The 13,870-nt window shown below is 41.3% G+C and overlaps 2 protein-coding genes across 2 annotated transcripts in view; one reads left to right on the plus strand and one right to left on the minus strand.

Annotated features, from left to right (window-relative positions):
- gga1 (golgi-associated, gamma adaptin ear containing, ARF binding protein 1) overlaps positions 1-6,486 on the plus strand; it is a 9,534-nt gene extending 3,048 nt beyond the window's left edge. Inside the window, exons 7-14 of the mRNA XM_010766276.1 lie at positions 335-347; positions 403-546; positions 844-887; positions 1,093-1,277; positions 1,833-2,080; positions 2,179-2,348; positions 2,449-2,559; positions 3,104-6,486. Of these exons, the coding sequence (XP_010764578.1) occupies positions 335-347; positions 403-546; positions 844-887; positions 1,093-1,277; positions 1,833-2,080; positions 2,179-2,348; positions 2,449-2,559; positions 3,104-3,214 (1,026 nt within the window). The 3' untranslated portion in view covers positions 3,215-6,486. The remainder of the gene's footprint in view (positions 1-334; positions 348-402; positions 547-843; positions 888-1,092; positions 1,278-1,832; positions 2,081-2,178; positions 2,349-2,448; positions 2,560-3,103) is intronic.
- The window catches only part of ddx17 (DEAD-box helicase 17), an 11,595-nt gene continuing 3,973 nt past the window's right edge, over positions 6,249-13,870 (minus strand). Inside the window, exons 10-13 of the mRNA XM_010766258.1 lie at positions 10,020-10,081; positions 9,740-9,799; positions 7,585-7,815; positions 6,249-7,460 (exon numbers count right to left, since the gene is read on the minus strand). Coding sequence (XP_010764560.1) covers positions 6,967-7,460; positions 7,585-7,815; positions 9,740-9,799; positions 10,020-10,081 — 847 coding nt within the window. The 3' untranslated portion in view covers positions 6,249-6,966. The remainder of the gene's footprint in view (positions 7,461-7,584; positions 7,816-9,739; positions 9,800-10,019; positions 10,082-13,870) is intronic.

Consider the following 13,870-nt stretch of genomic DNA (forward strand, 5'->3'; position numbering starts at 1 on the left):
TCTCTCTCTCTCTCTCTCTCTCTCTCTCTCTCTCTCTCTCTTTTAAAGGGACAGCGATCTCACTCTGCATGACCCTAATATCATAACATGTGTGCTCTGGAGAATCACAGAACGGACGATCGCCCTTATTATTATGCCATTTAAACCAATTATTTAAATGTGTTTGTTAAATTAAGCATCATGTAAGTTGCGCTGACAGGTCCACACACTGCTTCCCCGCAGCGAGGCTCCCCCGCCCTCCTGCTGATGGTTCACAAGCCCCCCCCGTTGATAATTCTCGATCGTTGGCACGCTGATAAAAAATTTTTTTTAAATGGCACTTCATATCAAAAAGGTTGCCGACCCCTGCTATAGACATTAAGACATTAAGATCATAAATGGCTTTTTTCATCTTGATTTCAGGCGGCAGTAGCTCAGCTCTCGTAGACCTGATGGGACTTAACGCATCCTCAAACACAGCACCATCCGACCCAGAGCCCCTCAGCCTGCAGACCCTCATTCAGAACATGGGCATCAGCCTCCTGGATGATGAGCTCATGTCACTAGGTAAGCACATAAAACTCATCTGGCTTGTAAGCGCTAAGGTAGATTACTAAGTTTTACTTTTTTAACAAGCCAAAGAGTTTGAGCCAGCAGTGTAAGCACATTGTGGTTTAGCCAGATGTAGCCCAACATCTGGCTAAACCACATCACACATTCACAGCCTTTTTAGATTTAGCCTTACACGTCACAGAATCTGACATCAGATGTGATTTAGCAGTGAATTGAACAGTTACAATTGTCATATGTTACCATACGTTTGACTGCATTTGAAATAACCTGTGTTTGTCTCTGATCTTTTAGGATTGAATCTAACGGAGAACTTTGACTCTCAGAACACTTTTCAGGTACGTAAGTTAAGACAAAACTGTTCTACTCAAGTTGAAAGCCGATGTATGTCAAATTGAATAAGGAAAATATGTCTTAGTCGCTGACAAATACTCCACATAAAGGCTTTAATACCGCTTTCATTATCAAACAGTTCTAACATCATCTCGGACTTCTTATATAGTTTTTGACAGACATCCCTTAACCCTCTGTTTGTCCCCTCAGTCCTCTGATGGCACAGAGTCCTCTGCTGCATTGGGCCCTGCAGTGTTGCAGCCCGCTGTGGTCCAAACAGCAGCTCCACCAGCAGGCGGCCCCGCTGCTCCACCCAAACCCATAGAAGGGCTGGACCTGTTGGGGAAGACCTTGTTACAGCAGTCCCTTCCTCCAGAGAGCCAGCAAGTCAAATGGTTAGTTAAACAGGTTTTTGCTCCCATCACAATCTCCTCAATTTGGCCTGAAATATAACACGGAGACAAAATGAGGTGGTGTGTTTGCTCATCATTTAATACTTTATTTTAGTCTGGTTAGAGTAAACTGTTTGAGTCTGGTGATATTTGAGATATTTTCAATACTGTTTTTTAATTTAAATATCAATATTTCGAGCTTATATTTTGTTACTTTTCCATCTGAAGTATTTTCCGATAATATTAATTCAAGGAATGTCAGAGTTTTGAAAATGAAACTGTAATTTTCCTAGTACAGTGACTTCAAACATATATTTGATTTGAATTTTCTTTTCTAAATGTTCAAGTCTCCCACAAATTGTACCAATATATTGGCAAAAATATGATTTTTCTTTTGGAACTATTTACAATTTCTCAAGCGTTCTTGTCCAGCCTGCAGTTTAATCAAAGTGTCCCTGAATGTTGTCATGTCACTGTTCATAGCCCTAAACTGTTATTTAATACAGAGCAGTAGTAAATCACTTGTTGAAGGGACATATGTGTGTTTTCTACATGCAGGGATAAACTCCAACCTCAATCCAGAGTCACTTTACGAGACATGCAGACCAAGTCCAACGCCAACCCTAAAGCAACCTCCATCTCCTCCAATCCCGCTCCTGCTCCTGTGCCCACTTTCAGCATGGCTGTCCAATCAGAGCCTCCGGACTCTCTCCTCCTCCCCAATCTCAGTCTGGCCGTTTCTGCTGACCCCTACGACAACATCTCTCTAGCTGATGTTACCGTGCCTCTGGAAGCAATCAAGCCTAGTGAGCATTCAACGCCCATCAGAGACACTTTTTCTCTCTTTGATTTTCCTCTGCATCACAATCTCTTGTTGTTTTTTCTCCCTACTATAATATTCCAGGCAGCTTATTACCAGTGACTGTGTTCGACAAACACAGTCTCCGGGTTTTATTCACCTTTGCTCATGACTGTCCTCCATCCCGGCCCGAGGTGCTGGTGGTGATCATCTCCATGCTGTCCTCCGCCCCCATCCCCGTCACCAACATCCGCTTTCAGGCGGCCGTACCAAAGGTAGGCCCTCCCTTCCCAGCCTGTAATAGACCATGATGTAAAAGTCAGGTGGAAAACATTTATTTTGACTTAAATAACATTTTGCTTTGGTTGTGTCTAGGTGATGAAGGTGAAGCTGCAGCCGCCCTCCAGCACAGAGCTCCCTGCCTATAACCCCATCCTGCCTCCAGCTGTCATCACACAGATCCTGCTGTTGGCCAATCCTCACAAGGTACTCTGCCATCCGACCCGTTTAGAAATCATTTTCATCCGTTAGTGTAGGCCTCATTCAGGGCGATAAGTCTGATATCATTATCAACATATTATTATATCAACATATCATCTAGTTTCTAAATACCAAGATTTTTTAAAGACCACATCATCTAAAAGTCAAACTCAAATTCTTTGATACATTTCGAAACCATATCTTTCACGAGTTCCTGTTCCTAATGCTAACTCCCTAGCTTTGTTTTGTCGAAAATACGTCACGTCATTGGACACAATAATAGTCTTTGCATTGATACACTTTTCTTTTTGCAAGAAAAAACAGCTCTATATATATTCACTGAAGGTTATTAACTCGTAGTCATGTACATGCTGTAGGAACAAGAGGGCGACATAAACCATATCCTCCTTACATTCATCTTTGCTAATGTGTTTTTGAATAACATACTTCAAGGTCAAAAGCAATGCGTTTGGAAGACGATATTGCACCTTCAAGCAGTGACTGAGATTTGCAACATTAATCAGATTTGATTTTCGTTTTCTCCTCTCAGGAAAAAGTACGTCTGCGTTACAAGCTGACGTTCAACCTAGGGTACACATCTCACGATGAATCCGGAGACGTGGACCAGTTCCCGCCCCCCCACACCTGGGGGAGCCTTTAGGCCGACCTCCTGTCATGATCTGCTGCTGCTGCTGCTTCCTTTTAGATTTCGGTTGAAGTTGTCCCTCATCGCTGGCTTTGAGGCGGGACGGCCTCTCCCTCACTGAACGGTTTCAAACCCTGGTTTGGTGATACAAACTGAAATGAAACCGTCGTGGCTCCAGCTTCTACTTTGTGCCTTCCTTCGCAGCCTTCCTGTCTTTATTCCATCATCTCCGCCTTCCTGTGTTTCGTACATGCTTTTTCTTCAATCATTCCAACGCAAACTGCCAGAGAAAAGATTCAATGGGGAAACAAGTGGAGCCTATTTAAAAATGAATGTGTGCAGTTGTCCACATAACAAGCACTCCTCTCAGATGTTGCATGTCATGTGAAATACATGTAACAGCTGGTGTTTTGCATTATTTCAGTTTTTTTACAAAACCCAATCAACTCTGAAGTAAGGCACATTCCTACCTTTTTCCACTTTGGGCTAACATGTCCCACAATCAGAGGGTTTGAGTGTTCTGGGTTGCTATCATTATTTTCTTTCCGTTTGTTAAAACCGCTTTTCAGTTGCATGCTTAAAGTGATGTTTACAGTATGACCAAGAGCCAAAACACCCAATGTATTCAAACTATGATCAGTAAGATTTATTTAAATAAATGTCCTATAAAATGGTTTCAGCACTACTTCAGTGTTCAAGAAGCAGCTGCAGCAATATGGGATACAACAGTCAGAAATCAAGTGGCGTAGGGAAATGAAGAAACCCAATTTAAACATCACTTTGAATACTTGGTGATGATTTTTGTTACTGTTCAGAGTTGATCTGAAATGCAGTAATAACTGGAAAAGTATCAACATAGGTGTGTCCTGGGAGCACAAATGATATATTGGTACTTTTAAGTGATTGCCTTTGTTGTTATATTTGTGTCAGAGCAGGAAACGTGCAGGTGTTATGGAATTCAAACGTCATTGACTTAATTAATTACGTCTGTCTTTGAAGGGTGCTAAATCTGACCCCGTTTAAATTATATTTTATTTTAATTATATCTTTTAAAAAAGATTGGGAAACTTGTTTTGATATTTTCACTCTAGGCTATTTTACACAAAACAATCGTTCATGCACTTGTTTTAATTTTGCACATGAAACCATTCCATATTTCCATACATTGTTTTTTTGTTTTTTACTGCTGTGTTACTGTGGCTCCACCCAAAGAGGGACATCACTGTTGACATCCGGTTTGATTCTACCACATGTGCCTGAGTTATGATTTTTATTTTGCTTTGTACATATATGTAAACAAATGATTCAGTTTCTCTTTTCAAATGTTCTTATCAGAAAATACTTTGTGAGACAAACGTTACTGAATCATCCTAATCATCCACGGTTATTGAGTTGATTGGAGCACTTTTAGGGTCATAAAAGGCTACAATAAATTGGTAATGGAGGCAGACTGGGTCCAACTGAGAGAAAACGTTTCTAAAATAACACGTGTGTTACAACAATAAGGATACAGTAAGAGATTCAGTTTCTAAATATGGTGTGGGATCAATTGAACAACTACCCATGGAGTAATAATGATAGATATAAACCTGATGGTAGATCAACTTACATCCTCATCACAGTGCCATTAATCTGTTTTATAGGCTGCTTCCTTATTCTGACTTATTTCATTTCTATAGAGATTTGCCTATATTTATTTACAGATACAGTAACACCAGACAGGAAGTAAGAAAGCAATAATGAGACAAATGTCGCCTCAGTATATACTTTTCAATCATTCAAGCAGATTGTAAATAATGTACTTGTGCACGATATATGTAAACTATGCATTGAGCGGCCTCACAGGTTTGACTTCATCGTCAGATACAAACTTATCTTGTTGACTCATTGCCATCGATTAAAAGGGCCAAATTATGCTTTTCTGGGTATTCCCTTTCCTGCAGTGTGTTATATAGGTATTTGTGCACATGTCAATGGCCTACAAGGCTACCCCCCGACCCCCCCTCCAGAAACACGTCATTTGGACTCCTTTTTTCAGTTCCGTAACAAAAAGACATCACTATGTAACACTCGCACTTCTTTTGGCTAGCCCTCCAACACATTGCATTTGATAGGCTTAAGGGCAGGACATCTCTGAGCGGTTGACCAATCACAGCAGACTGGGCTCTGGTTTTAGACAGAGGGTGAAAAGAGGTGCTGCAGCACATGAGAACAAAAACAACCTTTTTGAACATTAAAGCATGGAGACACAGAGACACTACATAGTATACTGATATGAACCTGAACATCATAGGGCCCCTTTAAAAATGACATGTATTGCAGCATTTATCTTCTCCATGGTATCCTTTTCTTTAGGATGTGCGCTGGCCCTTTCTTTGACTGGAGAAGCAATAATGAGAATATGGCTATTTGGACTTTAATCGGAGTGTTTGGCCTTAAAGTAGTAAATCAGCACGGCATCTATATGTCTGCACTGATGCAACCTTACTTACAGAACCAACTATCGCACCAATACTATGACCAGGAGAAATTGGATGACCAATGCATTTGCAGCCAAACATTTTAATTTGTATAGAGGTGCATTTAGGGGTACGCTAAAAGGTCATGTTTTTGCAGGTTCACATAACACCCATCCTTGGTCACATCAATCTTTTACTAAAAGTACCTATATGCTTCAGATTGCAGTACACTGCAACAATGATTAGATGCATGGAAGAGCTGCCATCCTTGAATAAATCAGACTGGTGGGCCCATATTTACTAGAGCAAGCAAAACAAAGTAACGTAGGGAACTAAAACATGTAGCTTAAGACCCAGAACATGAGAACTGTGTATTTGGGAGGAAGGGACATTTACATTTGTGCTCCTTATGTAAATAAAAGCTTCATGCCATGATGTATATTATCAGTAAAAGCAACAACCATGTACATATTGCTGGGTACACATTGAGAATGTACTACAAATATATGTATTAAAGGCCAATAAAGTCATTTGTATGGACTGTACCTGACATAAATGGTATGAACAATGATTTGCAAAGGAGAAACCGCTTTGATTCTGTTATTTATTAAGAAATTAAGAACAGAATTAATAAAAAAACAAGCAAGAAACCAAGTCAACAGTCTTGAAAATAATTCAGCCTTAGTTATGATGCTTATTTAAGAAATAAGAGTTAAAAGGTTACAAGTAAACGGAAGCATACGTTTGAAATTGATAGAGGATAGGAATAAGTCAAATAGTGGTTTCACGGTATCAAAAGAAGATAAACGGCTTCAGCATTCAGAATAACACAAACATAAACTCAATGAAATGATAGAAGAACAAAACAAGTCTAACATGTAGAACGTGATGAAGCTAGAACACTTGACGCTGGAATGGGACGGTTTATACAGAATGAAAGAAATTCCCATACATCAGCACGTTCCACCATGCACCACGTAATGTGTGCTAGATGTTTTTTTCCAAACAAAGACTACAGCAGCTATCAACTTCTGCAGTGTGTGATCAAATGAAAAGAACAAAATTGCTCCTCCAGGTCACATGGTCGAGAGCAACTGAATGAAACTGGGAAATTAGAAATCATGTCTAATAAATTGAAGGATAAAGGTTCTAGTTTAAGGTGGGTTCAACATATGGAACAAACAAACATGTTAGCCCTTAAATCCTTACGTATACTGCCTTTTCAAACCCCCACCTTTGGTAGAAGACAAAGAAATGAAATAACACACTGAGTGGCCGAAATGAACTCTGCGCCTCTTCCTCATAATTCTACTTTCGGGGAGGTGGAGGGCCTGAAGGAGGAGCGGGTGGAGCAGCAAAAGGGTAAGGAGGCTGCCCCATGATGCCCTTAAGCGGTAGCTGTAGAGGAGCGAAGGGCCGAGCCATCAGAGGAATTGGCCCCCCCGCTGATGGAGGAGCAGAAGGAGGCTGGGCAAACTGACCCTGCAGCTGGCTGCTCTGACCTCCAGGGGGCGGGCCTCCGCTGCGGGAGCTGTAGCCCCCGCTGCCGCTGTAGCTCTGGAACTGATCGGAGCCACCAGAGTTGTAGCTACTCCTGTGCCCCTGGCTTCTGTCCCTGTAGGAGGAAGAGGAGGAGGAAGAGGAGTGGTTTGGTGCATCATGGTTGGTGCGACCGCCACTGCTGAAGCCATTGGCGCCATCTTTGCTGCCACCACTACCGCCATATGTCCGGCGATCATAACCCCCCTGGTACATGCTGTTGGAGTTGTAGGAGCTGCTGCCACGGTAACGCATTCTGCCGCCTGTAATGAAGATAAATGTCAGTATTATTTGATCTCTTCCATTCAACAATATGATGGACTGTGATACATTAAAGAAGAAGTTCACCACGATCACGATGATCATTTTGGGAGTTATTGTGCTTACCGTTTCCACCACGCCCTGAATCCACCAGCTGGAGCAGTTTGGGGTTGACGGCCTGCCGGGCCTCAGTCAGAACCCGGACCAGGTCCCGGGCCTGTCGACAGTTCCCCTGGGTGAAGAAGGTGTAAGCTGTACCCGTGTTGGTGCTGCGGGCCGTACGTCCAATACGGTGGACGTAATCCTCAGAGGAGTTGGGGTAGTCATAGTTGATGACGAACTTGATATCTTCCACATCTTTATCAGCAATGAGGGACATTTAAAATATGTTATAAAAAAGCTACTGGAGAAACAATTTAAATTCCACTTAAAGAGCTGATTATTTGAATTTAAGTACATAATATACATTAACTGTATATGTATGCATTCAATTAAAGACATAACATGTCACTTTAATACAGATCTAAATAAATAGAGTTACTTACCTGCTCAGTCAGACACTGTTCAAAAACTCCATGCATCCTTACGTAGATTATTTTCAGTTAACCACCATTATAACTGATTTCAAACTAATACAGTTGATCAAACTGAGTTTGACTGCAGGTTTTTTAGGCTGTTCAGAACCATGTTTCGGCTTCATAACCTTCAAACCAATCTGTTCCGTCTGTTTCTTATTACAGAAGAGGTGGGGCTCGGACAGCACTGCTGATTTATGACTTATAAATGGACCTTTTGCCCTCCATCATGACAGAGGGAAGATACATCACCAACCCTGAGCTACTGAGTGACGATGTGCCTTTCTTTTGATTGAAATCTGAGCACGAGGAAGGTACCTGGATGTTATGGTGAGCTCATGGAGGAGATAAGAGAAAGGGCCGGAGAGGTACTTACCCCCGTCTTGTTGTTGTTTTTTTACAAAGGTAGTCGGTCCCCCCTGATCAGTCCTGGTTTCTAGTGAGGGGCTGAGGGGGAGGGAGACAGGACTCCTCCCTCACCTTCTGCACACACCAGCAACGTCAGACAGGAGCAGAACCCTTTAACTCAACGGCTGGTTCTGTTGCTCTCTCGCTGCATTGCAGGACCCTCCTCAGACCCCGGCCAGGACTGGATCCAGACGAGCCCGTTTAACTCCCTCTCCCCTGTCTGCTCTTTTTTTTTCAGGGACGGACCGATGAGCAGACAAACAGGAACCTCAGGCTGCTCCCAAGGAAGGCTCGTTGGATTTAAGGGGGAACCATAGTAACTGAAGAAGATTAACAGGGCTTTAATCCGTCTAAAGCTAGCCGAGCTTTTACTTTATCGTGACTGAGGGGCGGACGTGAGGGGGGCAGCAGCGCAGACACTTACAGCTGCCGTGTGCTGCCAAACCCTGAGAGGAGAAGAGGGGGAAAAAGAACAAGGACACGGTCATAGGGATTTATTGTTTTGGCAAGTCAAAGACACCTCACTTATCCCCCCTTCTCACATTTATCCTGCTAACAAATCAGATTAAAGCTTTACTGAGACCGGTTATTAATCTGTCCTACTCAAATGCATCCGCAGAACACAACAGTAGGTATTACTTTGCAGCATTACAGCAATGAAACAGCTACACAGTTTCAGATGAGGAGGAACGGGTTATAAGAGCAGTATCTTGAAATGACTTTGTACTGACACTATGAAGGAGACATAATACAAGGTGTGCAGACAGGAGAATCTGCTTTCAGGCAGCGTGCCAATGAGCCCCGGGTGAAGGAAGATTTTTAACTGCAGTAACAAGAAACAGACTATAAACCCAGCAGGCCTGCAGCCTCTGTGCTATAATGCACAGTTCATTCAACTGTCAGGTTCAAATAGAAAGGCCGGGAGATTCTTAAATTTGATGTGCCAAATGGATCATAAACCTTGTTATTTTCACACATTATAGTGCATACTTTGCATACTGTGGGGAAAACCTAGTGTGATATTTATTATAAAGACATGAACAAACTATCATAATATCCCCCTGATAAAAAGACAATTCTTTATTTAATGTTGTGCTAGAATTACATTGAGTTCATTACCAGGCTTTAGCTGGTTTCCTCTGTAGTATACTTACCTATTGGTCAAAAAGTAGAGGTCTTTTCACTTGTGTTACTCATTATAAGTTAATAATACACTAAATGTTATTTACAGAACAATGTAATCTTCACACAAAAATATGATCATGTCAGCGATAATGTGATATTGTGAGCAGACATACCCAGACCACGAGACGCCACGTCGGTAGCAAGCAGTACCGGAGCTTTACCGCTGCGAAATTCTGTAGAAATAAATACAATATTTGCAGGAATTAGACATGGGAATCATCATCTCCAAATCGTACTCTTCTGCTGGAGTGATGGAGTTACTTTAAAACACTTCACCTACAGGAGTCTTTATAAAGGTGTACTATTGTCTAATGTCCTTGGCCCCTCTGACAGATGAACAACCGTTTAGACGAGGAAATGGGGAGGAAAGTGGCAGCCCTGTGTTATTCTTACCTGCAAGTACCCAGTCTCTTTCTGGCTGGCTCTTGTCTCCATGGATACACATTGCTGGCCACCTATACAAAAAGAAAAGAAACATGATTAGTGAGACTAGGCCTGTCGCGATAATCGATAAATTGACTTATCATACGATAAGTAAAAATGGACTCGATAACTTTTCTGAGCTCGATAAATTGCCGTTTACATAAAGATGTGACCAGCATTTTAGCCTGGAGCGCTGTGGCTGCCAGGCGCGCTGTGAGGGGCGGGGCTGACACACAGCCAGGTCAGGACACTCCGCGTGCACGTGCAGCAGCGTAGCAGCCAAATTAATAATATAGCGACAAGCGGGAGACAACGTGTGACTTACTCGCGGGGAATTTAAAGTGAAATGGAATTGGTTACAAAACCTAACTACACATCTCGATTCTCCGGTGTGGCAGTATTTTGGATTCAAACCAAATCAACGAGGCGAACCTACGGACTTGAATGAGCCGGGCGGTGTGTCGCATTGGTTTAAAAAAGGTAGCGACAAAAGCAGGCAATACCACGCATTTTAAACCACCTAAAACACAACCACCCCATTCCGTTTTTCCAGCTGGGAGCAAACACGGCAGCTGGAGATGGAGAGCCCCCGCCCGACAATGCAAACATGTTGGTGTTCCTTGCTTCGAAAACTTAGAAAAACAGATTTGGATATGGCCTGTTGAGGCATCTGGGTCTTTGACAGTGGACTGTACACTTGACTGTTGTTTTAAGGAGGTTTTTTCTGCTTGTGAGATAATGTGTGCTCCTATTTATTTATTTATTTATTTATTTATTTATATATATATATGAGAGAGAGAGCTCTGTTTTCCAGCCTGACTCTATTTAATTTATTGTTTTGGTTGTGTGTGATTTAATTAATTTATTATAATTTAATTAATTTGTTTTATTTATTAGATATAATTTATATATTTTAATATTATTTCACATTTCATTTGCAATGTTGAATGTTCAATAAAAAGTTATGTTTGAAAGGATGTACTTGAATTATTATTATATATTATCATTATGTCTAAAATGGTCTTAAAAACAGTGCCGACAATATTATCGTTTATCGCAATAATTTCCAGAAAAATTTATCGTCCAACAAAATTAATTATCGTGACAGGCCTAGTGACAAGCTTACAATTAGTGACGTAACAACACCATAAAAAGCTGGTGGGTTGAAAGCAATACGGGTGTCGTGTATCGGCACTCAACTCCGTACGACACGGTCTCGAGTGTGCGTGTATGTCAGGCACGCCTTTGTTAATGGGGGTGACATAAGGTACACCTTATACAGTTGGGTCACAATAATTTCCACCAGTCGAGTGTTGTAATGTTGATAAAAAATTTAGTTATTTTGTAAAAGTTTTAGGTATTTTCGTAAAGTTAATTATAACCCTCGTACAGCAATGAACAAACTCTTACACCGGCACATTAATTCGCCCTATAAACGTCCCGCTGAACAAGAATACCCCTTTTATTGTGGCAGTAGCAACACCATCTTCTCCACCACACCATTTTGTGAAAGTACTTACTTTCTTAAAGGAAGATATTTTGTCGACACCGTCGTCACTACAGTCTGTACTTAAGTATCTAGTTCCGTTGACACGTCGTGTGAGAGGACAGGACCGTTCGCTTGTGGGGGGCAGATTCGGCACAGCGGAGTGGGGAGTGTAGGGTCTCGTAGAGCTTTTTCACATAATACAACAATGTGAGTTTCTACAAATACAAAGTAACACGATCGACAGAATACAAGATCACTACGTTTGAACAGGGAAGCCGCTTTAAGCGGCAAAACTTAGGTTTATTCAGCAAACACACTAAGTACATCAGACGTTTCGTATAAAAACCCATACCCCCCCGCCCTGCGAGCCTCATTAGACGCCGGCATCTCCCGACAATACACCGGTAGTACTGTCGTATCCACAAGAAAAAAATTATAATTTACTTCACCGCTCTACCACCGAGCTCAGGAAGGGACGGACAGGCCCGAGACGAGTACCTACATATTTATTCCGGACGACGAGCGCTCTACACCGTGCGAAGTCGTCGATGTAATGGATCGCCCTACCGCATAGCGCAATTATAATTGACAGCAGGCTCAGTGACACCGTGTTGACCTGCGCGACGACTTGTCGACCATCTTGCCGGGAGCAAGTCCACAAAGTCCCGTCTCGAGGGACAGCCTCGCAGTTCGCACTACACTTGACTTTTCAAAAAGACCCGTTATAATAAATTCCTTGCGACTCGGATCCGATCGATGTATGTACGGTGATAGACGATTGCAATCGAAATCGGAAGATAAGATTTCAAAAAAGTTATCCGATATTGTCTGTCACATATTCTTATATTTAGTCGAACATGAACTTCATTTTCATCTTCATGACGGTCTAGAACTGAACTCATTTTCATCTTTCATACAGTCCAGAAGCAGACTCATTCTTTCTGTCTCCGATGAGTCTAGAACATGAACTCATCTGTTCATCTTTCGTTGTTGTCAGAAATTATCTCATTTTTCGATTTCATGACGTTAGAACATGAACTCATTGTTCATCTTCCGTGTGTCCTAGAACATGATCTCATTTTCATCTTCATGACGTTTAGAACAGAACTCATTTATTACATCTTCGTGGTCCAGAACATGAACTCATTTTCATCTTTCATCGACGTCTAGAACAATGAACTCATGTTCTTATTCAGGGTCTCACATCCTATGAGCAATGTCATTTTTCAGAGACGTAAGTTTTACAACCCGAGTTCATTTTCAATTTTTTTTTATAGTAGGTTTTTATATCACTCTTCATCGCTCGTCATTTTCATCAGTGACACCCGTCTAACAGGTAAAGTCTTATTATCTATACGCTAGTACAAATATTACTAAACTATACTTTCCAGAGTTCTCCCGACCATTGTCCACGTCGATCAAACTTTACTCGAAAACATTAGGACGTCCCATCGACACTAAATGAGTCCACTTGATTTCAGTACTAAATTGAGAACTAATATAAAGTGAATTAATTAGGTCTAGACACTTCATTATTTCCCATAAAATTTATGTCATCACTCAGTTTCATTGTGTACATGGCAGACTTGACTCACCTCATCTTCTTGTTTCATCGTTTTGTAACTTTATGAAATTTATTTCATCGTTCATAGAGTTTTACACCGGGTCATACTCATGAACAACTCAAACTTGATCAATCGAAATCTTTTTTTTTTTTTTTTGTGGTACCCGATATTCATTTTTCTGAATTCGGAACGTGCTCCGTGCTTTTATGTAAAAGTTTTACGGTTTCACCGACGGTTTTAATATTGGCTGACCGATGTGTATAACTTTATTTACGAAAATATATAAGATAATCTACACTGAGAAAACCGTAAGACAATAATACATTGTCGACGGACGAAATCAACAAGCCTGACGATTTAGGAGACAGTAAGGCCCCACCCTCGGCCTCCCGAGCTAGGAACAGTCGGAAAAAAGTATGGACTCCAAACGTAGGGACATACAATTTTTCGGAGTCAGTGGAATTTAAGTCATTATTTATTGTAGCGTCCAGTATTGTGAGTTTCGATTTACACCGTATGGTACAAGTCGCGATACAATCGTAAAATACAATACACATGTAGTCTTCGTACATCGTTAACTTTACTAAAGAATTGAATATCATCCGGATAAAAAATGTACACTCAACCTTCCTCATAATTAATGTTACTTATTAACACGTAACAACTTGCCGAAAAATCTCTTCCCACTTGTATTCCGGACTTAATGTATTGTAAAATGATTTTTTGTATTTTCCGGGTTATTTATCTTAGTGTTAATAAAGACAATT

Source organism: Notothenia coriiceps, unplaced genomic scaffold, assembly GCF_000735185.1.
Source record: "Notothenia coriiceps isolate Sejong01 unplaced genomic scaffold, NC01 NC01_scaffold00003273, whole genome shotgun sequence".
NCBI lineage: Eukaryota > Metazoa > Chordata > Actinopteri > Perciformes > Nototheniidae > Notothenia > Notothenia coriiceps.